The 25,645-nt window shown below is 34.8% G+C and overlaps 1 protein-coding gene across 1 annotated transcript in view; it reads right to left on the bottom strand.

The window, feature by feature from the left end:
• The window catches only part of LRBA (LPS responsive beige-like anchor protein), a 610,319-nt gene that overhangs the window by 388,448 nt on the left and 196,226 nt on the right, over positions 1-25,645 (bottom strand). The window contains exon 35 of the mRNA XM_019641170.1: positions 21,461-21,525. Within this exon, the coding sequence (XP_019496715.1) occupies positions 21,461-21,525 (65 nt within the window). The remainder of the gene's footprint in view (positions 1-21,460; positions 21,526-25,645) is intronic.

Raw genomic sequence — 25,645 nt, forward strand, 5'->3', positions numbered from 1 at the left:
AGAGGGGTAGCGGATTGGGGGAGGGGGGTTGTCACTTTGAGGGGTAAAAAGTATAACTATCGCACTGTGCTGCACAGCTGAAACTAATTTTTTAAAAATGTTTATTTCACAATAAAAAATAAAAGAAAGAAAAAAATACTAAAACAGGACACTGTGCAAAGAGATTCTCTGATGGCCCCTAACTTTCCCAACTGTCTGCTGGACACTATAGACGTCAATGCAATGTCTTACCTATGATTTTTGGATAGCATCATTAGGTTATTTTTTCAAATGCTATTAAACAGTACACATTCAGGTGTTACAGATCAAAACAATCCCTAGTGCAATTTTAAAACTGCTAATGAATAACTTCCTATGGTTCTCCAGCTAGAGAAGGCAAGGGCTTTCATGAGTGCAGATGTGAAATCCTGGTTTGTGCATCCTAGTTTCTCTCTAGAGACTAAAAACCACATCGTGAATTTAACATCAATATATTGCCTCCCAGCACTCAAACATTAATTGAACTGATTAGTCAACAGCATAACCTCTTCCCAGTCCCCAAACAAGCAGCTTCAGACTCATTCGAGTCTCCCCGCTCATCTCTACCACCTTCCTCATCAGTCAGCACACACTGTCGGTGTCGCTGCTGTCATATTTCCGGGTTTCATTTATGCTCCCTATTTCACAGCCAATGTCCTCAAAATCAAACCTCAGTTATTTCATCCACATTATAACTAAGTCTTCTGAGGACTTCTCTGATCTTTCAACATTTTCCTCCACAATTCCCTCTGCCTTTTCACTACCTATTCAACAGCTACTACTCTATAAAGATGAGGCTAAGCACTAAAATGAGCTTTCCTTACCTTTTAGTTGGAAAGAAATAGAATACTATCAGGTCCCTTCCAGCTCTGAACTCTAATATAAATGCTGTGGCAGACACACTCTAAAATGGCCTCCAATAAGTAAAGGTCTTGTATGATCCCATCCCACTGAGTTTAACCTGGGCAGAATCTGGGACTTACTTCTAGGACATCGAGTATAGCAAAGACAACAGAATAACCATTCCTTAATTAGGTTACTTTACACAGCAAAGGTGATGGGATACTCACACCGGTGATGTGTTCCGTTACACAGCTCTGCCTTAGCAGACTGGAGAGTTTCTTCTGCCAGCCTTGAAAAAGTAAGCTGCCATGTTGTGAGAGAGCCATGTGACAACTGGCAGCCTTTAGGAGCTGAGAGCAAACCCTAGTGAAAGCCAGCAAGAGAATGAGGACCTCAGTGCTACGAGTGAAGGGCTGAACTCTGCCCACAGCCACAGGAGATGACAAGAGGACTCCAAGCTCGAAAGAGGAGCAGAGCTTGGCCAACACCTTACTGCAGACTTGGGAAATCTCTAAGTAGAGGGTCCAGATGAGCTGTGCCCAGGCACCCAACACAGAAAGTTTACGACAGTAAGTGTATGTTATTTTCAGCTTCAACAGTTGTGGCAATTTACTATGCAGCACTAGATAAATAACACAAGCGCTACTACAACATAAAAATACACGTGCTGTCATAGTTCATCAGAGGCAAAGATCACTGTGAGTTCTCAAGATGAAAAAAGCACCAATAGAGAGCTAGAGCATAAAGATGAGCCTTAAATAAAGGGCAAAAGCAACAGGAGAGGAAACGTCACTGCAGACACTATGAAAAAATGTAGGAAGAGGGAAAAAAAGTGTGTTATATTTTAAAGAAAACTGAAACATCCCTTTCTGCCATTTACTTTTCAAGATGGACACTTACTACATAGATAGATCAATTGATTGATCGATCAACAGACAGATAATATTCTGCCCGGATATTTTTTCTTTCTTTCCCTTTTTTTTTTTTTGGTGCTTTAATAGAAAAATAATATATTAAAAAACAAAACATGCAACGCTTTAATAATAAGGCAACAATTGAAAGCTCCCAACCCCCATCAATTCACCTTTAACAGTTTATGTTCCTGACCTTAAATTTTTCTAAACTTATAAAAACATATGTGTATGTTATCTTGTACATATATATGCATAGTAATTATGTATATGTATGTATACATATGTATGTGCTTGTGTGTAAAATATTTTTTAATGCTAAAGGAGTCATACTATGTAAATCCGTTTATTTTACTTAATGGTACACCATTATCATGAGAGGATTCCTGTGGATGGCATGCACCATAATTTATTAAACTATTCCCTTATTCAGAGGTCATTCACCCTTTCCTTCTCTACCCTGGCCACTAACATCATTTCTATTTATACAGTTACCAAAGCTAGAGTTACATTTGAGTCTTTCTTCTCTACCTCTGCAATAACTCTAAAAGCTCTTAGTCTCTATAATATCTTCAAATGCCCCTCAGGCACTGAACATCAGGGCTCCAATTCCTACAATAGCCTCCAACCAAACTTCTATTAGTCTTATTATTCTAGCCAATGCTTCAATGGGTCATTTTTCTAAAATGAAAATCTTACTGTGCACTTAAAATAATTTTAACTGCCTTGCCATGATCTACAAAAGAGGGTTAACAACTTCATGTGGCTTAGAAACCAGGCTCGTTTTTGTTACTCCTTTGTACTCTTAAGATTGCGTTCTCAAAAATTACACACTGAACTTCTGCACCTCTTCCCATCTGTTCCTACTCGTGTCTCGGCCAGTAATGACCTCACCTCTAATTCCATCCTGCCTATCTTTCGAAGCACAATTCAAAAGTCAACAAAATAAAATCTTTTCTGATCCTTCATCTGTTTTCCTCCAGAGAACTAATCCCCTACACAAAGGTGGATATGCCTTTTGAGTGGTACTTATTGCATTGTATCATTCTGTATGACACAATCTCAATTATGTATTTACCAATCTGTCTTCCATTCCAGATTGCATCAGCCATATATCATGTATCCTTGTATCCCCACACCATAGAACATTAGCTGGTCATTGCTGGGGGCCCAGCCGTGCTTTTAATATGGAAAATAAACTCTTAATGCTCACTTATGCCAAGCATTCTAGAGTACTACATGTGAGGAATACAAAGATGCATAAAACGATCCAGTATAATCCAATATAAGGAACTAGGACTACATGCAAATACTAGGGTAATTATGATAAATACCTTACTGTTCTTAAAACATTTCCTTTTCTTCTCTCATCTTCAACATGAACTAGCACATCCCTGGTTTTCCTGCTACTCAGCAGCTGCTTCCTCACTGTCTCCTTTCTCACTGCCTCCTTTTCTGCATTACTTCTGAATGTTGAGGCATCCCAGAACTAAGTTCTGTGCCCTTTCCACTATCTAAATTATAAAACCCATCCCATGACCTTTACTCTCACCTGTTACTGCTGATTCCTATATCTCTAAACCTATTTTGGTTCCCTGTATTTTCAACTTACAGAGCCAACTCTCCAACTAAAATTTTCACTTGGAGACACAACGGGCATTTCAAATTTAATTTCCAAACAGAATTTTTGATTCTACCTACCCACTCTCAATAAAATCTCTTCCCCGTCCCTATCTCATTTTTTCTCATTTCATAAATAGCAGCTAAATCCATTTAAATTAACCCTAAGATTAAGGCTTGCCCTATCTTTCCCTCACCTCTAAATGCAATTCATGAAGTCATGTCCTACTGCTTTAGATCTTAAATATATCACATATCTGTCTATATTTCTCCATCACCATAGCTGTCAGATCAGCCTAAGCCATGTTCATCTCTTGCCTGGAATATTTCAGTAGTATCTTCACTGATTTATCTGCATCCATTCTTCCCCATACAATGACCCTGTCACAATTCATTTGTTAAATAACATAAGTCATGGTATTGGGGAAACTGGATATCCACATGCAAAAGAAAGAAGTTGGACCCTTACCTTACACCATGTACTAAAAGTAATTCAAATGGATTAAACATCTAAATGTAAAACCTATAGTTATAAAACTCTTAGAACTGGATTCAAAACTGAGCAACATACTGGTGAGATACCTCTCCAAAGAAGATACATAAATGGCTAATAATCACCAAAAAAAGGTGCTCAAATTCACTAATCATTAAAGAAATACAAATCAAAACCACAATGCGATACTATCACATACCCACTACTGTTGAAAAACAAAAACTAAACAAAAAAACATAAAATCAGTGTTGGCAAGATGAAGAAATTGAAACCCTTGTGCACTGTTGATGGGAATGTAAAATTGAGCAGCCATTAAGCAGTACAGCAGTTCCTCCGAAAATTAAAATATGATCCATATTTTACATGGATAATATAAAGGTCATATGATCCAGCAATTCCATTTGTGGGTATAGAACCAAAAAACCAGAAAGCAGGGACCAGCAGCACAATAATTACTCATAACAGTCAAGGTAAAAGCAAACCAGTGTCCATCAATGGATAAGTGGTTAAATAAAATGTGATATACACATATAATAAACTACTACTCAGTCTTTAAAGGAAGAAAATTCTGACATATGCTACAACGTGGATGAAACTTGAAGACAAAATGCTAAGTGAAAAAAGCCAGACATCAAAGGATAAATACTGTATGATTCCACTAATATGCAGTACCTGGAGTGGTCAAATTCAGAGACAGAATGTACAGAGGTGATTGCTAGGGGCTGGAAGGGAGTAGAGGGAGGAACGGATAATTATTTAATGGGCAGAGCTTCTGTTTCGCAAGATGAAATGATTTCTGGAGATGGATGGTGGTGATGGATGCAAAACAATGTGAATTCACTTAATGTCACTGAAGTGTTCATTTAAAATGGTTAAGGTGGTAAACTGTACGTTATATGTATTTTACTAGTTAATAAATGAATTAAAGTTTAAAAAATAAACACGTAGTTATATGTCACAATCACGAAAAAACCCTAAATCATATCATCCCTCTCCTCTGCTTAAAACTGCAATGTAAGTCTTACTGAACAAGATTAAATTCAAATTTCTTACCCCAGCTTACAGGACTTTGTGTGATCTGACACTCGAATACTTCTGCCATTTCCAAACCTCACTCTCTCTCCCTTACTCATTTTGCTCCAGCCATTTTGGCCTTTCATTTGTTTCAGTAACATACTAGCATCATTCCCTCCTCAATGCCTTTATTGTTGCTATTTCTTCACCTTAAAATGCTGTGACCTATCTCAAATTGGCTGCTACTTCTCCTCACAAATCTCAAGACGCTCTATACTGGCCTCCCTGTAAGCTTTCCCCTCGTCACTCTTACAACATCATCCTGCTGTTTTCTTCCAAACGTGTAGTACTGAGTTATTTGTTCATTAGCTTGTTTCTTATGTGTCCTCTCCTTCTTGACAGTAGAGTCTTATTCACAGTTATTTTCAGACTCACGAGTGCCTGGCACGTAAATACAATCAATAAACAGGTACCAAATGAATGACATAAAATGAGTGTCAAAACCACCACCCAACCTATTCTTTTTGTTCTTTTTTTTACATCCAAAATCTTCAATTCCTTAGGCTCCAATTCATCCTTCTTTCCCTCTACAGAATATTCAGCAATTCTACCCTACAAAGACCTTATTTTATGTCGATCTTTACCTAATGCTTATTGTGTAACAGCATACATTATACTTGTTTACACAGTATCACAAAAATTCAATTCGTTTGCTATATGTTAATATATCCTCTAGTCTCCCTATCAGACCACAGCTGATGGAGGAAAAACATCTTTTACTTATTCTTTTTTAATCAACCATAGCACCTAAGAGGTACTGTTCAGGTAGGTTGTACTCAATTATTATTTGATCAATGAATAGTTTGTAATAATGCTTTAAAGGAAATAGTCTCAAGTATCTAAATTTAAGTGACTGAAAACAAAACTCTAGGTCAGACATAACTGTAACAGAAATTTAAGTTTGAAACATTTTCACTGCATAATACAAAAAATATTGCTGTCTAATCTTACTTATTTAACAGAATATTAATAAAATTGATTAGGGTGTATATAAAGTAATCAATATTACTTCCAAAGAAGAAAGGAAGCAAATACACTTTTCTTAGTAATTTACAAAATGCTTTTAAAGCTAATACTTTAGAAGGCTTTGGCCACACATCTCCTCTCCTGTTTAAGACACACAAATATGAATGTTCCTTTCATTTTGGAAAATATAAAAATGAAATAAGATACCTAATGAATATATTTTTTGCTTTTTAAAGGTTCTAATTCTTTCTATCTATATATATTTATTTTCCTAAATATACAAATTATACAGTATTTAGCAACTGTAATTTATCTGATAGTTGTGCAAACTGTTCTTTCCAACACAGAATTAAAAATAAATTAAAGTTTTAATCATAATCAGCAATCTCAAAATATTAGGTTTAGCCTACAGTAGGTTATATCTCTAAATACAGAGCACAAAATGATTCACATATTTTAATATTAAGAAGAAAAACTATGTATAATTTATACCTACAGTGCAAGGAGAAAAAAAAAATGCTTGTGTCAGCCTTAGGAAACAAACAGCCCTATCAAGTGACCAACTAGAAAAGATTCACGCCAGAGGCTCAATAAATAACAGTAATGATGACAACCATCTCCCATAACTACATTACAGCCCATTGTCCACATCTGATTATACTAGTCTAGACCTTGGGTAAGCACATACACGCATTTTCACCAAGAGTTTTCCAATATCACTGCACGTTTCCTGGGCTTTCTATGACCCCCGTTAGCAGCGACTGTCAGATTTTTCTCTACTAAACATCTTCACCACTGATGGGAAAGGAAAGTTAGCACTTTTCTGCACCTAACAACTTAGAATATGAACGCAATGTTCCTGAATTGGCAATCCTTCTAACAATACATGTAATTGCTTCAAAATTAACTACAGAGAATAGTCACAGACCAAATCTGAGTGGAAAAATTATTTCCGAAGTCTTCCTTCAATAATATGACAACTAAAATCTCACCTCTCAGACTATATCTCCATTGATCAATATAGTCTTTATTCTTACACTGCAGAATTATATTACCTCACTCTCCATGTAACTGCCTCCTTTTTTACATCTCTCGCCTTCCCACCCCCAACAAGTACATGGCATATTCAATAATTCAGTATCACAAAAATCCTTAAATTGGTAGCTTTCTACTCCTTTGTGAGGTAAAGCTCTCTGTAACAACTTTAAGAGATGCAAAGGGATGCAACATCATAGAAACAACAGACTGGTGACCAACAAAAGAAAAAATTTTTAAATAACCTTTCAGAATTTATTAGCAGTCTGCAGACATATTTAAAACCAATCTAGATCTTTCTCAGTTTACAACTAGTGCAGGCGATACACACTTTTTCTAGAAGCCAATATCCTTTATCAGGGAGCCTGCAACGTATCCATATACTTTTCTACAATTGAAATGAAAATATAAGAGCAAATACTCCATAAAGTTATTTCTTCCTAAAAATGTAAGAGCTCATTAATTTAATATAAATTTCAAATTTAAGATAAAGGTAACAGCCTGACATCAACCTATTGGTCCAAATTTTTTGGCACAATAACCCCTAGTTGAGTATTTTAAAACTGTAACTCATGAGCGTGGTGAGGTTAGAATGAAAGAAGAGCAAGTTGGCAAGTTCTAGGTGAAAGAAATTCTTAGAACTATGAAAAAAGTGATTCTCAAGAATGTGTATCTAAAGGAGTGAGATAGTTTTATTTAGAAAAGCAAAGACATGGAGTGAAACGGCTCTTAGGATTTCTCTGTTACAACATATCTCCCATCTTTTATTTTCCTCTAACTGCTTAGACTCTTCTCTACTACGTAGAATTTGCTTATCATTTCATAAGAACTCATCCCACCTGACCACCTTATTTAAATTGCAGCATCCTCTGTCCCACATTGTACCTACTCTCTTTCTCTCCTTGTTTTAACTTCCTATGGTGTTTTTTACCTTCTGACATAATATAAACGTTTTTATTTCTTTGCTGTCTATCACTGACAATTAAAATAAACCATATAAGGGTGAGAATGTCTACTCTGTCCACTGCTAAATACCCAAAGCCCAGAACGTGGACTTTGTACACCTAGCCGGTGTACAAAAATAGTTTCTGAATGGAGTGAATTGACTTTATCTTCATTTTATTTTCATTTAACTATTCTTGAAGTTCAGCTTCCTTACTTTGTCTCTGATCCCTAATTTTACCTCACTGTTTTCTACACTTATTTTCATTTAATATACTAAGTGATTCCACTTATATATAAACTGTTGCAGTTTTTAAAAATGTGTAAGTTCATCACACTGCTTTACAAACATAAGCATATTCTACGGGCATGCTAAATCCACATCCCCTTTTCCCAAAACTTATATAATTTGGCCTTGCTGAGAAAGGTTAACTGACAAATCCTGCACTACCAAACATTTAAAGCACTGAAACCTAGAACACAATTTAAACGTAGCACCATTGTTTTATATCCATCAGAACAAAACAAGCCTAAAAAGTAACCATAAAAAACTGATATCAAGCTAGAAAATTAACAGAGAAAAGTAATTTGACCCTATGACTGTTTTAAAGCCAAACAAATAAAGAAATAAGAAAAAATATGTTTATCTTAATGAAGGAGAGAAAATTCTAGTCCTCTTCGATAAGCTATTAACCTTTCACAATATACTAAACATAATTTAAATAGTCTAATCTTGAAGAGGAAAGCATAGCACATACCACTTTTTAAACAACCCACACAAACTTCATTATCAATTCAGAGTTAAGACTAAAGAAAAATGAAAATCTCCTCTCAAAAAATCTTTGAATCAATGACCTCTTACTCCACCCCCAAAATTATATCATATCCAACAATTGTTTTTAATATTTAATGAAAGTTTTTCTATAAACATCTTACTACACATATAAGTTTTAAAATTTAACCAGAAAGCACATGACTCTTTAATAAACAGTCCAGTTCCCAAGAGATATACTCTACTTCAATTCAGATTCCGTCTTTGGTTGGTTCAGATTAAGACTATATCCTTGCCACACTATTTACTTAAGTACAACAAATACCTCTGTCTTTTACCAAAATATAACCCCAATAATGGACAAGGAGGTCAGAATAAACTAAACTATTTTGTCCTCTTTCCCTCCCTCCCTCCCTCCCTTCTCCATCCTCACTCTCCCTTCCATTTATCCTTCTACTCACTTATCCCATAGACGTCTATTAGGAATCTATGATGTTTAGAGTGAAGTGAAACGCTGGAGCTACTAAATGAATTCTCAGAAAGCAAAAGTGCAATCTAAGCAGTTGAATTTTAAGAGACAGACAAGTGTATTAGTACTAGAAACATTATGTCTTTTATGAGGGCCATTTACATATTTGGATACAAGTCTGAATTATTGCTGTAATAAGCAGATACCGAATGTCCCCAGAGGATGATTAAAGCAATGTGCCCAACAGTATGTGGGGTAATCTGCCCTTTCTACGCTTCTCAAGGCAGGGAAAAGAAAAGAGTCATAATAGCAGATTTAAGAGTAAAATCCTAGCAAGCTAAACCAAATGCTACAATTATAGGTCATTTTATAATTATTTATGTAATTAACAATGCAGAACATTCAAGATGAGAATTTGTAACTTAAAACTTTTAACAAATATTGTATTGTACCTTTAAAGTTTGTTTCATAGTCTACTACTTTTCTGATTTTTACCATCAAAATCTTAAAAACTTTCATCAGCCAATGAAATTATGTTTTGTACTTTAAAATACAAACGAGGAGAAAAATGAAGAAATTACACAAGAAAAGCAGTAAACTCCATAGGACTCGGTGACATTTTAAAGTATAAAATTTTTATTTATAGAGAATTTGCACTAATTTTTCAAAATTTCAGAGCATAACAAAACCAGAACCACCTAAATATATAAAATATACAGGATGATTAGTATTTATCCAATGCATTATTCCTTCAAACACGAGCTAACCAAGTCAAGTTATTAGACTTAGTAAAGCTCATAGAGAATCTGCCTTGAACATCAGCAGCTTAAAATGCTCTAAAAAATATTTGTTGGATAGCTGGTAGGTAGGTTGGCAGGAAGGCAGGAAGCTACCTAGCTGATGCATCTATCTCTCCTGGCAATATTAACAGCCATATTGGGACAGTAAGTTTTTAGAAAAAAATGTCAATAAAACCACTAAGAATCATAAAACCATGAAGAAAGGCAAAATATGAAATCTAAACAAACTCCTTTATCCAAATGAGAAAAGATTTTTAAGATTCAATGAGAAAGAATTGAATTTAAAAATGTAAGCAACAGTTCCGTTGGAACTAGTTTATAGTTTAAATTCATTTGTTAATTAAATACATTTTTAAAGTGAAGGAAAAGCAATTACTATAAAACAAATCAGGTACACAAATAAAACTACTGAAGCCCAATGTACATAGTATGTGAGCTTCCACATTTCAATTTAGTAGAACACTGAACCTTGAGGTTTCGCTGAAGAAGGTACACGCGATGGTGATAACTGACTTTCCTATTACTGTGAGGCCACAGCATGATAGAACATTCTAAGGCAAGGCTTTGATATTCTTTAAAGAACTTAAAACTGTTTAAAGAACATGTGCATTTTGAAAAGAATAAACCCTTTCAGATCAATTGCTTGCATATCTATAAAGTAAATAGAGAATAGCGATGACAATGATTCAATATATCATACAACAAAATTATGATTCAGGAATAACTCTTGCTCATAAAATGTAGAAATTTAATTTTAACTTAAATTTTTATTACATCTTATGTATCTTCTGTCTCAGTAAAAACTGTCAAAGAAATATTACTTGATTATGTCAGTGATTATTATTTTATTACCATAAATAAATGTGTTTAAAGTAGAATGTTGTTTGCATGAAAAATGTCAATAATTGAATTCAAAAATATCAAAACAATGTATTTACAGAGAGAACATCTTATCAATTAAACAGGTAAGTTAACAGAAACATTTGTACCAACAACAATTACTTATCTCTGACCTAAGTAATTGATTTGCTAATGATACCCATCAAGTCCGATAAACCTTATGCTGCAGTCTCAGTCTGTAAAGGTCTTCATGTTATTTACACTAATAAAACATTAATCAAGGACCAAATTTATAGCTGTTACTCTATAAATGAGGTCAAGGCAGGTCAGACTTACATAATAAGAAAACCAAAAAGGTTAGTCTCTGCAGTGAAAAGAAAAACCCTTATTACTTATTCTTCTGCCCCTGGGATTATTAAGTCCAGTAGCTGAACGCTGCAAACTACTTCACAAATACATCCACAGCTACGTAAACTCATTAAACTTCATTGTATTGGATATTTATAAAAGGAAAGCCAAATTCACTAATTTAAAAAAAATAAATCTCTGAATTGTTCCTTTAAAATATATACTACCCTCTAAATAAAGAGATAATGAAAATTTCAGACACTACCTCTACTATTGCACTAATGGATGTTCGATTTCTTTCCACCACTGCTTATTTCTTACATTTACTTAAAAGACAAAGGCTAAGTACTTTCTATAGGCTAAGGACTCAAGTAAAGAAAACAGTGTCTAACCACAGGAGGTTAACAAATCCAAACAGAGTAAGAGAAGCATACAGAAAAAGGGTATTATAAAACCTGTGATCACAGATGATGTAAAAACGATTTACTCAAATAATTGTTTCCGCTTTGAGAAATAATAAGAATCAGCTATTCTGAATAAGGATATTTGAGAATAACATAATTCATTTCGTCACAAATATAGTAATTTTTTAACATAAAATATTTTTATATATAAATGTATTTTCTTTTCTCTTGATAAAAATCTTCAAAGAATTATCACCTGACTACTGTTGAGATTATCTGTATAAAATGAATTCATGTTTAAGAATACTGTTTACATTAAAAAAATAAATAATCAAAATCAAACCTATAAATACAATATTCTTACTGAGAAAATATCTTATTAAATATAAATATTTACTGAATTTGCAGGCACTTCTCTTGGAGCCTGGGATATACCTATAAACAAGAGACAGGGGGACTGCCCTCATAGAACAAAAACATACACTTTATAGGGGGACATAGACAATAAAGATAAACATGGAATGAGAGTAAGAGACAGGGAAAAACATGTTAAGAAATGAAGTAAGGGTAACTTGGTAACACGTTTCAAGAGAGACTTCTCTGAGGAGGTTCCAGCTGAACTGGGACTTAAATGAAAGTGAACCAAACATGAAGAGGTCTGGTGATGGATCTTCTAGCTATGGTACAGTAAAGAGGTCAAGAAATAATCTCCCAGAAGAACAAGTATAGAACTGAAGAATAACAATCATTTCAGGGTTCTAAAAATTGACCAAAGGCAAACAACAAAATCCATAATAATTTTATTCACAAAAATCTGCTGAACACCCAGTAAGAACAAATAGCGTCTGTGGCAATCTTTTCTGGGAATGCCTCACTCAAACACCATAGGCTGTGGCTACTTATGGAAACAAGCAACTTCACCCACAGAGCTAGCTAACTTCATCTGGAAGAGAGGGCAGAATATTCTAAACTTAAAACAGGTAAAGCCCATAGCTCTCCTCAATAGAGATTATATTTGCAGTTAGGGTGAGGAGGAGACCAGAGAATAAACCAGAAATTAAAGAGGGAGATACAGAAAATGAAACAGCCATAGCTGTATATTGTGTATATTAGATAGCCGAATAAGAATTGCACCCACCATGGCTGTCTTGTACCCCAAGCACATATACAGTACAGACTTGAAAAAGATGGGAAGTAACAGGCAGAACAGATGGATGAAAACTACCCCAAATTTGAACGTGTTCATCAAATGAAACATAGATATACCAGCTATATATGGCCAAAGATTTCACTAAAACTTCCGACCAATCATTCACTGACCTCTAAGCTGTGGAGAAAAGGGACACTCTTTAAAAAGTCAGACAAAAATAAAAATAAAGAATTTTTTAAAAGCTAAACAGCAACATTAATAGCACCATACCACAAAAGAGACAAATTCTGCAAATTAAGCCCATGCAAGTAACTTAAAAATCAACAAACAAAACCAAATCCAACAATTATAAAAAGAATTATATACTACGACCAAGCAGGCATTATCCCAGGTATGCACAGCTGGCTCAATATTCCAAAATCAATTAATATAATCCATCATACATCAACAAGCTGAAAAGGAAAGTCACATGATCATTATTAACACATGCAGAAAAAGCATGTGACAAAATTCAACATCCATTCATGATAAAACTCTCAATAAATAAACTTCTTTTACTTGATAAAGAATACCTACCATAAAACCTACAGTTCACATCGTACTTAATGATGAGAAACTCAAAACTTGCCCACCACGATCAATACAAAGCAGGATGCTCCCCCTTTACACTTCTTTTCAAAATTGTGGAAGTTCTAGCTAAAGCAGTAAGAAAAGGAAATAAAAGTCATAAAGACTGGAAAAAAAAGATATAAGTACTCAACAACAAAAAAACAAACAATCCAATAAAAAAAAATGGGCAGAGGATCTGAATAGACATTTCTCCAAAGAGGACATACAGATGGCCAATAGACATATGAAAAAATGCTCAACATCACTAATCATAAGAGAAATGCAAATCAAAACCACAATGAGATATCACCTCACACTGGTTAGAATGGCTATCATCAACAAGACAAATAATAACAAGTGTTGGAGAGGCTGTGGAGAAAAGGGGACCCTCATACACTGTTGGTGTGAATGCAGATTGGTGCAGCCACTATGGAAGGCAATGTGGAGGTTCTTCAAAAAATGAAGAATAGAATTACCATATGACCCAGCAATCCCTCTACTGGGTATATATCCCAAAAATCTGAAAACATTTATCCATAAAGATATATGTACTCCAATGTTAACTGCAGCTTTATTTACGGTGGCTAAGACATGGAAACAACCAAAGTATCCTTTGATGGATGATTGGATAAAGATGTGGTATACATACACAATGGAATATTACTCAGTCATAGGAAAAGATGAAATAGTGCCATTTGCAACAAAATGGATAGATCTTGAGATGATTATGCTAAGTGAAATAAGTCACACAGAAAATGTCAAGAACCACATGACTTTACTGATATGTGGGATATAAAACTGTAAGCAACAAAGGAACAAGACAACAAATAAAAACTCAGAGACACAGATAATAGTTTAGTGGTTACAAGAGGGTAAGGGGGTGGTAGATAAGTGTAAAGGGGGTCAAATATATGGTGATGGAAGGAGAACACACTCTGCGTAAACATACAATGTGATATTTAGATGATGTATTACATAATTGTACACTTGAAACATATGTAATTTTACTAACAATTGTCACCCCAATAAATTTTAATTAAAAACAAAAAGACATAAGAATGTCTCTGTTTATAGATGACATAATTGTCTGTGTAGAAAAACCAACATGATTGGGGGGAGAACCTCTTGGAACTAATTAGCGATAATAGCAAGGTTGCAGATACACCGTAATATACAAAAGTCATTTATTATACTATATACCAACAATGAACAAATGAAATTTTAAATTAAAGGCACAATACTATTTTTATTAGCACCCAAAAAAATAAAATACTGAGGTATACAAAGAATAAAATATGTACAAGATCTATATGAGGAAAGCTATAAAACCCAGGTAAATGAAATTAAAGAATTAAACAAATGGAGAAATATTCCATGTTCATTGATAGGAAGACACAACAATATTGTCAAGATGTCAGTTCATCCCATCTTGGTCTACAGATTCAATGCGATCCCACTCAAAATCCCAGTCAAGTTATCTTGCAAATATCAACAAACTGATTATATAGTTTGTATGGAAAGGCAAAAAGCTGAGAATAGATAACACAATATTGAATGAGAATGAAGTTGGAAGACTAACATTACCCAATATTACTACCATAAAGCTACAGATGTCAAGACAGTGTGGTATTGGTAAAAGAACAGATACACAGATCAATGGAGCAGAATACAGAGCCAAGGAATAAATCCACATAAATACAGTCAACTGATCTTTGACAATGGCAGAGCAAAGACAATACAATGGACCAACCACACTCTTTTCAACAAATGAGACCTGGAACAAATGGACAGCCACATGCAAAAAAAAATGAATCTAGACATAGGCCTTACAGCCTTCACAAAAATTAACTCAAAATGGACCACAGGCCTAAATGGAAAATTAAACACTGTAGAACTCCTAAAGATTACACAGGAGAAAACCTAGATGACCTGGGTATGAGAGTGAGTTTTTAAAAACAAACAAAAGGCATGATCCTCAAAAGAAATAACTGATGAACTGTAAGTCATTAATTAAAAACTACTGCTCTACAAAAGACAATGTCAAGAGAATTAGAAGACACAATATGGAAAAAAACATTCGCAACTCCTAAAACTCAATAAGAAAACAACCTATTTAAAAAAACGGGCCAAAGACCTTAATAGACACCTACCCAAAGAAGATATACAGATGGCAAACTAGCAAATGAAAAAATGCTCTATCATATGTTAATAGGGAAATTCAAATTAAAACAACAATAAGCTATCACTATATACCTATTACAATGGATCAAATTAACTAATTCCATTCAATAGCTTCTAAAAGAATAAAATACATAGGAATAAATTATGGTAAGTATAACGCTTTTATTGGGTTGTCAGAAAAGTCATGACGTATTTTTTGTTTTTCGTTGCAAAAATGCATCACTTTTCCGACAACCCAATATACTGAAAATTGTGCTCATAGTTAGAGATGCTCTAAATAAATGGAGTAACTTTCAGTTTTCATGCATTAGAAGCTGCAAAACTGTTAAAATGTCATTTCCCCCAAATTAATCAATGAAGTCACTGTAATTCCTATCATAATCCCAACAGGCGTTTTCGTAGATATTAACAAGCCGATTCAAAATCTATATGTTAATGTAAATAATCTAAAATACTCTAAATGGTCTTCAAAAGGAATATAAAAGACTTAACCTATCTTATTTCATAACATATTACAAACTCACAGTAATAAAGACAGTAATGTAATGGCATAAAGACAGATAAAAAGATCAACAGAACAGAAATGAAAATACAGAAATAAATCCCTTATATTTATGGTCAATTGATTTTCAATAAAAATGATGGCAATTCAGTGGAGAAGAAGGTGACCTTTTCAACATCTGGTGCTGAGATATTTGGATATCTACATGGAAAAATTGAACTAGACCTTTATATCACACCATGCAAAAAAATAAACTCGAAATGAATCAGACTAAATGTAAGGGCTAAAACTATAAAATTTCTAGGAAAAAAAAGAGTATTTCTAGGAAAAAGAAAAAATATTCAGGACCTTGTATTAGGCTAAGATTTCTTAAATTTTCCAACAAAAAAAATAATTCATAAGTGAAAAAAATAGGTAAATTTTACTTTATCAAAATTTAAAACTTTTGGGGCTGGCCGAGTGGCACGATGGTTGAGAACTGGCTTGGGATGCCAGAGGGCCCCGTTTCAGATCCCACATATGAGGGCCAGTGACACTGCCCTCCACAGCTAAGATGCTGAACAACAGCTCAACCTGGAGCTGGGCTGCCGTGAGTCGCCGGCGACGGCGTAGGCTGCAGCCCCTGTGGCAGTGGGTTGCCATGGGCTACCGTGTGTAGCCAGCAGCCAGCGTGAGCGGCCAGCAGCCGCAGTGAGTGGCCGTCCAGAAGCCGGCGACTGATCTGCCTCGGCCGGGAAGAGCGCAATGATGGTGCCAACTTGGGCCAGTGAAACAACGTCCTCCACAACTAGATTGAAGAACAAAATGACAGCAACTTGTCTGTTCCCCTTCCCCCAATTCCCCAATAAAAAAATCCTTTAAAAAAAAAAATTTTTAAACTTTTGTTCTTCACCAAAAATGAAAAGGCAATTCATAGTCTGGGAGAAAATATCTGCAAAATCAAGTATATGACAAAGGACTTGTATCCAGAAATACATAAAATACTGTTTAAAAGTCAGAAGTCATACAACGAAATATAAAAAGAGGCAAAAGATGTTTACAGACATTTTTCCAAAGAAGGTATATTAATATACAATCAGCACTTGAAAAAAACACTCAATATCATTAGCCATAAATAAAATAAAAACCACAGCAAGATACCTACCAGGCTGATTAGGCAAAAACAACTTGGCAGTTTCTTAAAAAGCTAAATATAGACTTATGGTTCAACCCAACAATTCTACTCCTAGGTATCTATACCCAAAAGAAATGAAAACATGTCCACCCAAAGCCTTGTACACGAATACTCACAGGAGCATTACTTATAATAGCCAGAAACAGAAAACAATCCAAATGTCTACTGACTTAATGAAGGAAAACGCAAAATGTGGTTTACCCTTACAAAGGAATACTATTCATCAATAAAAAAAGGAACAAAATGCTGATACATGCTACAACACGGATGCAATTACCAAGATTATAAGAACAGTGTTGGTGAAAGTGACAGTGATGCAAGAATATCACTGAGCTATAAATGGGGACACACAAGACACCAGTAATGAGTAATGATAAGTACAGTCTATATACCTGAGATTCAAAGCAGACCAAGGTCCTGGTGTGTCAGTTCCCTGCCCTCCTGTCCTATGATGTTGTCCTCCATCCTCCCTCAGCCATTACTGCATAGTCATATCCAGACCTCATCATTTCCAGTAACTAAAAGGCCTAGGTTCTATATATCCCACTTTCTACTACCTCTCATGTTTATAGCTCCTCATTCTACTATCCCAGCTCTGACAGTCCTTAGATCTCCAATCCATCCATCCTATGATTTCTTTACAGTCATTATATCCTCTTTACTCAGCTCCTATGGTCAATGATTACAATCACTCTCCTGTATAAAAGTGTGACTACCTTGACCTTCTCTCACTCATACTCACTTAGCAAAACTAATACCTTTTTAAACCCAGATCTCACTCTACCTCCATATTTACCTACCAACATCTCCAGCTACAATTTCATGTCTTCCCATATTACCATAAATGAGCCACTCATATGCTAAACCAATCCCTCCCATTTGTATACAAATTCCCGTTCTTTAATCTACTCAAAAACGTAACCTATTTCTCCCCTACATCAATTTTTCCACTCATTACCATGAAACTATGACGTCTTGCTCAAATTTTTAAAAGCCTTTTTTCCCCTGATTCTATTTCCCTCAACAATCTACCATTCGATTTTTTATTTTGCTCCCCTTTGTAAGAAAACTCCTCTAAACTATTGTTTATACTTATTCTCTAATTCCTCTTCTCCCATTCTTTTCATCTTTTCTGAATCCACTGCAAATAGGCTTTTCCCCCCACACTATTCGCCCCAAACTATCCTTTTCCAAGACAGAAACAACTCCTAAGCAAGTGGTCAAATCTTAGTCATTATGAACCACTTTAACAGATCATCTAGTCTGAAGATATTATACCATCTAACTTATATCTCTAGTCTGGAGAAATAACTAGCCACTGACTATTTATCATCTCTACTTAGATGTCTACTACATACCTAAAAACCTGTATTTCCAAAATTGAACTGCTGTTCCTCCCCAGTAACTGCTTTACCACAGCCTTTTCCATCCTGGTTGATAGAAACACCATCTCTTCAGCTGCACAGGCCAAAAATTTTAAGAATAATACTTGATTCCTAGCTTTCTCTGACACCCTCAGTCAATCCATTAGCAAATCCTATCAGCTCTACCTTCAAAATAGATTCATAACTGTTCTATTTCTTACCTCCTCTACCGCAAACTACCCTAGTCCAAGTCACCGTCATGTTTAACTAGGGTTTCTACAACAGCTCCCTGACTGATCCCTTCACTTCTGCTTTCAATTCCTACATGTATCAGCCGTCTGCCTCCTCAGAATCCTGCAATGACTGACATTTCCCACAGGATAAATTGCAAAGGCTCTACACAAAATGTTTTCTCTCTGATCTCATTTCTTTCTTCTCTCCAATTTCATCACTTTGTTATTGCTATCCTAGCCTCATTCCTCAAACATGCCAGGGAAGCTCCCTAGGACTGGAATGCTTTTCCCCTGCAGGACCCTGTGGTTAACTCCCTAGCACCCTTCAAGTGCTTGCTTAAATGTCACTTTTTCAATGAGCTCTAATCTGACCACTCTATTTAAGCGGCACACCAAGCTAACCCTTTACACTTCTTTCAAAAATCTCCATTCCCTTCAATCTACTCCACATTACCTTTTTTTTGGAGTACATACCACCTTTCACATATTAAATAACCCATTGCTTATTTTGTTTATTGTTCATCGTCTGTCAATGACTGTTCGAATGTAAGCCTGACCAAAAAAAAAGGATCTTTATCTGTTTTGTTCAGTGCTGTATCCCCAGCATCAAGGAAAATTCATGGTACAGTCAGTGCATAATAAATATTAGCTGAATGAATAGATAAGAAAATGGAGGCTCACAGAAGCAAAAGTCCTTTTCAAATATCAAAGGGCTAACTTCAAAGCCAATGCTATCAATCAAAGGCCATTCTGCCTTATCTATTAAATGTAACAGTAACTTGTATAATTGAAGGTATTTACACTTAGTAGAGCCTCTACTAATCAAAATTGACTGTTATAACAAGTTTTCTTTAAAAAGAACCAAGAATTTTCTTTAAACAAATAAGCCCTATAAATGAAAGAAAATCTGTTAATCAGTGGTTTGCATTAAGCAGAACAAGTACATGTTCGATCAACAGCTCTCACCACCTAACTCTTTTTCTCTATATAAACCTTAAAAGCCTCCAATACCTCAGTGTTGAAATGCAGCCAAAGAACTGCTATTTTTTTATGAATAAGTACTTTGAAATTTTTGCTAAAAGAAGACTAAATTATTAGTCATTCACTCATTGAGAAATATCTATTGATTTCCTGCCACTTGCCAGACTGCAGATCACAATTTAGCTGTTTCTCACATGGCTCACTGCACTAGTCTTGATTTCAAGCAGGTCTTCTCTCCTTCGATCCATCCGAAATGTGTGCCAGTTATCTTTCCAAAACCAAAATATCACAACTGTATTCCTGTGCTTAAAATGTTCCTAGGCTTCCCACCACCTTTAAATGACAGTCCAAATATTCTACATTAGGCGTTTTCTGATCCAGATAGATGCCCAATTCTACTATGATAATTCTCTCTCTCTCTCTCTCTCTCTCTCTCTCTCTCTCTCTCTCTCTCTCTCGCATGCGCACACACACACACACACACACACACACACACACAAACACACACACGAATATTCTATAAAATTTCCCACATCAGTGTCTAAAGATATTCTGTTCCCTCTATTTGGGACTGCTTTTCACATGCAAATCCCTCAATTATCCATAATCCCTACTTTCTAACATCTACATGACTAAATCTACTCATCCTTGAAACACATCTCAAGAATCATGTTCTCTGGGTAAGTTTTACCTAACTCTTCCATACAAATTGTGGAGTCTGTCTCTTTTTTTCTCATTATTACCTTAGTAACCTATACTTAAATACTCCTAGCACAGAATTTATCATAGGACATTATAATTGCAAGGTTATTTGTTTCCAATACTAGTCTGTGTGCAACTATAATCATTTGCTAAGTGGAAGAATTTAGTAGTATTTAATATCAAATAAAGTTATCACTATCTTTTTTTCCCTTTTCTGTAACATTAAGGAGAAGAGCCTGGATTCCTAACAACTAGTCCAAAGAGTTCCTACAGTGATGGTGTCAGTTTCAGAACACTACAAAGAAACATTCCTAAACAGTAATTTTGCCAGGATGTTATCTTCAATGGCAGTGGATCACACCCCTCAATCTACACCACGATCTTCAGTTCAAGTAATTTAAAATCACCTGCCAAAACAGACACAAAGTAGCCCAACTCATCATTTTCTCAACTTACTTCTACCTTTTCATTTTCATTCTCTAAAATCTATGTTCTCCCTTGTATCTTTCTTTTCATATCTGTATATTCTTCACTTTTCAATCCTACTATTGATTTTTTTTCTTGAGTTCTTCTCTCTTTACTTTTTAAATGGAAACCTTACCAAGTTTCTTCCTCCCTCCACTTGCACATTCCATCACAACAGAAAACAAAATTGATCTGTGTCTTCCTTTTGAGCAGGCCATGACATCAGAGATAATACAGGGATCTTATTCCAATTATTGGTCTTACAAATATAATAAAACTTAATAGGAAGTCCAAAAGTTTATCACTTTTCTTAGATCTGCTAATTGAATCATCAGTTTACTTTTGTCAAACTCAGCCTTACTTATTGAAAAATACGACCAGAACTTTATCATTAAGCATGTAACCATGAAGAAAACCATCGAATGATTAAACATTGGCATATATGTAATAATTACTATTATGTTACTATAAAAACAATAAATATAGTACCAAAAAAGATCAGTTTCAATGGAAAAAAAACAGTAAGATTTTAAAGTAAAATATAATGGATATAAAATAGGTTACCTTCCTTCATTGACGAGTTCAATAAAAGCCAGGCCTGCATTCTTTTGAATAGAATTCTGCCACTCCTAAAAAAAAGCAGAAAATAGCTGAACAAATTTCACTCAGTAGGTTATTTTTTTAAAACAATTATGAATGACACCACTTATATCAATTTCATAGCTTAGCTCTTAAAGGAAGCATTTTATTAAACGAGCAGCCTGCCCAGTGCAGCCCATGAATATATGAATAGTTGGTATTAAAATGTAAACTAAACTTAGCAACAATGTGATTCTATGTAAACTAAATGATTCTATCTATATTTATCCTGCCTTTTTGTTCTACACCATTATACACTACTAATTTAACTGAAATTTTTGAGGGTTGGAAAGGAAAGCAGCAAAGGTGACCAAACACAGAGGTGTTTTTGTTTCGTTAAGAGATGCATCGCCCCAAATGAAGGGAAGACAGAATTCAATAGCAAATAAATTTAATAGTGAATATTCTACCATAAAATTAGTGATTAATGATTGAGAAAGAGACAACAAAAAGTTAGTGAATTTGGCCAGCATACTTTGAGGTGAAAATCTATAGTTCAGTAGCCTATAAATTAGCAAAAGATGATATAAATCTATTAACTATATTCTTTATGAATAAATTATCCATTAAAAAGCCGAGGAAGAAAATCAACCAGAATATGTACAAATGAATTTTTTTAATCCTCATCTCAAAACTTATATAAAATAAATATTAATGCAATCAGGGTAGGCCTACCGGAATTGAAATGTAGCTAGATTTGAGAAATGCCAATGCATGCATGCATGTGTTTTTGTGTGCGCACACACATAAAGACACACACATGCATGTATATATTTTTTAAAGAACTGGAAATGTATACATAATCTTTAAGTTCCTTGAAACTAAGGAGCCCTTTATATTCTACCAACATGATATGCCTCAACTGATCTTTTTCTGACTTTTATAAAGCTCAAAACAAAAGACAATGTTGAGGTCCTTACCATTGCTACCATAAACTATAGTCGCATTTTTTGAATGGAACACCTTTAAGAGTTTTAAATTCCATGTCATTTGACCCCACTAACCGCTGTGTGTCAAACACTAAATTCTTTGTTTCAGCCTTATCCTTTCTCTCCCACTTTCTCTTCTTCCTCATCTCCAATTTTGTATTATGTGCTTGTATGTTTTGAAAAGCCCAAGGTGGCTCTCAGGACTACAGTGACTACACGCCACAACTGATACAGGGGTCTCGTTCATGAGCAGTGCCACTAAGAACACAGTAACAGAACAGACACTGTGGAATGAAAATTAGATATAAAAGTCAGTCAGACATATGAGAGTAGTAATTGGCTAGCTCTAGAAGATAGGCAACGTGCTGTTGAGGAAACCAATCAACATGAAGTTATGAGATCTACGTTCTCAAACTGATTCTGACACTCACAGGATATGTCCACGGACAGGCTCACTTGATATCTCTTCATCTTAGATACCCCCTTAAAAACTGTCTACAAGCTACAGCATTTTATGATTCAGTAAAAATTAGTGACTCATAAGTCTACAGTATATACTCTTTCAAAATTCACACTTGCCACCCAACTGAAACAATATAATAGAGACCTTATATTTCTGAGGTAAACCAAGTCAGGAATAAATAGAAATTCTTGTCTAATTTAAAAGCTTTTCCTTCCAGCAAAATGAAATAAACAGATAGTACAAAAGAAATCAGTCAAATTCCATGACTGAGAATATCCCTAAGAGAAGAGCACGTGTCACACACTCGCCTTTTCTTAGGAGGAGGATGAAGGGAGAAAAAAGCAGAGACTGCAGGTAAGTTTTTGGATCCCGGTGCAGAAGGTCCCCACACCTCACCTCCCAGGCAGAGCGCAGGGAGATACCCAGTCTCAAAGAGTTGCCATAACCCAGCAAAGCAGAGGAACAGGAGATAGAGACAGATTCAATGTCAGATGGACCTAAAACAGCCTGGATATATCTCATGCCCTAGGAAGAGTCAGAAAATTATTCTAGAAAGATGTACAAGTAGCTAAGGATTTGAGGGCATGAGGAGAACACAGCTGTGACCTACGCTGATAGACAGCAGGGAATGGGAAGAGATGGTGGCACCTCAAGGGATGTCACAGTCAAGGAACAGCTGATTCCTCAGCTCTTACACCCAACAAAGCACTCTCAGCAAGCCACCCGGAAACCTGACACAGCACCAGGGTATGCCGAGGCAAGACCTGAAAAACTGACTGAATTTTCACTTAGATCACTTTTTCTTCATAGAAAAAAAGAAATCAGGAAGAAAGGTAAGGGGATATCCTATATATAATCCTTTACATCAGACATTGTTTTTTAAAAGATTTCACTAGTGTTATTTTTCTCAAATCAGTTTTGTTTGATCTAAAACTCCAACAAGTGGGGATTTTTATTATATGCCATATAAAATTCAAAACTACATGGATAAAGTAACAATGGAGAGACTCAAGTAGACAGGTAAACATTATTTTTATTTTATTTTCATTATTTCATACAAACTTTTACTTATAATGTAAAATCAAGAAGTGTACCATTTAAATTCACAAAGATTTGAAACAGCATGATTTAGGTCAGACAGAAAACTAGTTAAAGTTATTATAACTATAAAAAAATTAGATATAACTACCTAAAAATCATTCTGCCTTGAACATAACTTGGTATGTCACCCAAAATACTTTGTTTAACTTAAAAACAAATTAGACATGAAAGGATATACAGTAGTGGAAGAGTCCAAGTTTTTATAAAGGCTCAGAAACAAAAATGTATTACACCTAATATATTAGGTTTCTTGTTGTCCCAAGCATCACCTACAAACCCCTACTTGTTAACTTATAGTAATTGCTATCTAATCACTTGGAATAAAACTTATTCAGTAATTTTAAAAAGTTAAACAAAATGAAGTGAAAATGTAATTGTTATACTTTTGGATTTCGTCACAAAACTGTCACAATTCTCAAAGATATCAATGAATTTTAACTTGTCTATAATCCATTCCTAATTATAAATTACCAACATTTAATACAATATCACACACCAGGTACATAAATACATGCTGATAAGAATTAATAACCCAGATAAGAAACTGAAGCCCATGAGAATAGAAATTTATTTTAAATAAGCCCAACTGTAGTTAATGCCAACAAGCTTTCTCCATACTCACACTGCCTACAGTCCTTAAGGAAGTTGCCAAAACTGAAAAGATGACTCATTAATCGTACTATCCTAAAGCATTTTTCCCCACTTCTGAGATAATTATCAAAGAAGGCGTTAGTCTAAACAATTTCATAAACCACAGCTCAATATAACCTTTAGTGAGTTTTAATAGCTGAAAGAAAAGCTTAATGGTTATCGTCTTTCATGATCATTTCAATATTTCATCACAGTATTTACAATTTTATAGTGATGAAAAATGCATAGTACATTTAAAGGCCTTGGTTATTCTTTTCCCAGAGGTATTGATGAAAAACACGTTAAAAGCCTCAAATCCAACCACTAATGCAACTAAGTAATTTCAAAACACATTTCAGCACTTTGGAGAGGAAGGGCTCAGAGCACAATAACAGAGTCAATAATTTCATACCTGTTCTAAGCTGTATTTAATTGACTAGCACTTCCTAAGGCCATAATTGTTGACTAGTCAATTTTTACTAAAATATACTCTTAGCTTACTAATGCTCTTAAGTCATACAACAACAAGATGCTATATATTAGTAAAACTATTAAATAAACATGAAGTTACACTAAATTTCAAATTTGTGTTTTTGGTGGTAAAAGTCTGTTTTTTTGGTTGTGGTGGGAAAGTTCATTAGCAAAATTAACTCTCTTCCTCCTTTCCATCAACAAACAAATATAGAGAAAAGGGTATCAATTAAAATTCTATACACTCATTTATATTATCATAATACAATTCTAACTTCCTTAAAGTGAACTTGACAGTTTCCTAAAAATTCAATAACCTTTTACAACACATTATAGTGTCTTGAATGCACTACATGAGTTTACCTAAATTTTAAAAGTCGTTCCCATATTACTGTGCTCTAAAGCAAATAAAATCAGACCACAGATTGACAAGACAGACTATATGTACTCCATTATGCCATCTTTATTTTTGGAGAGGGCGGTTCAAGCCATCAATGTTCCAATAGATGTAGAATC

Source organism: Hipposideros armiger, unplaced genomic scaffold (genome assembly GCF_001890085.2).
Source record: "Hipposideros armiger isolate ML-2016 unplaced genomic scaffold, ASM189008v1 scaffold_58, whole genome shotgun sequence".
NCBI classification, from domain to species: domain Eukaryota; kingdom Metazoa; phylum Chordata; class Mammalia; order Chiroptera; family Hipposideridae; genus Hipposideros; species Hipposideros armiger.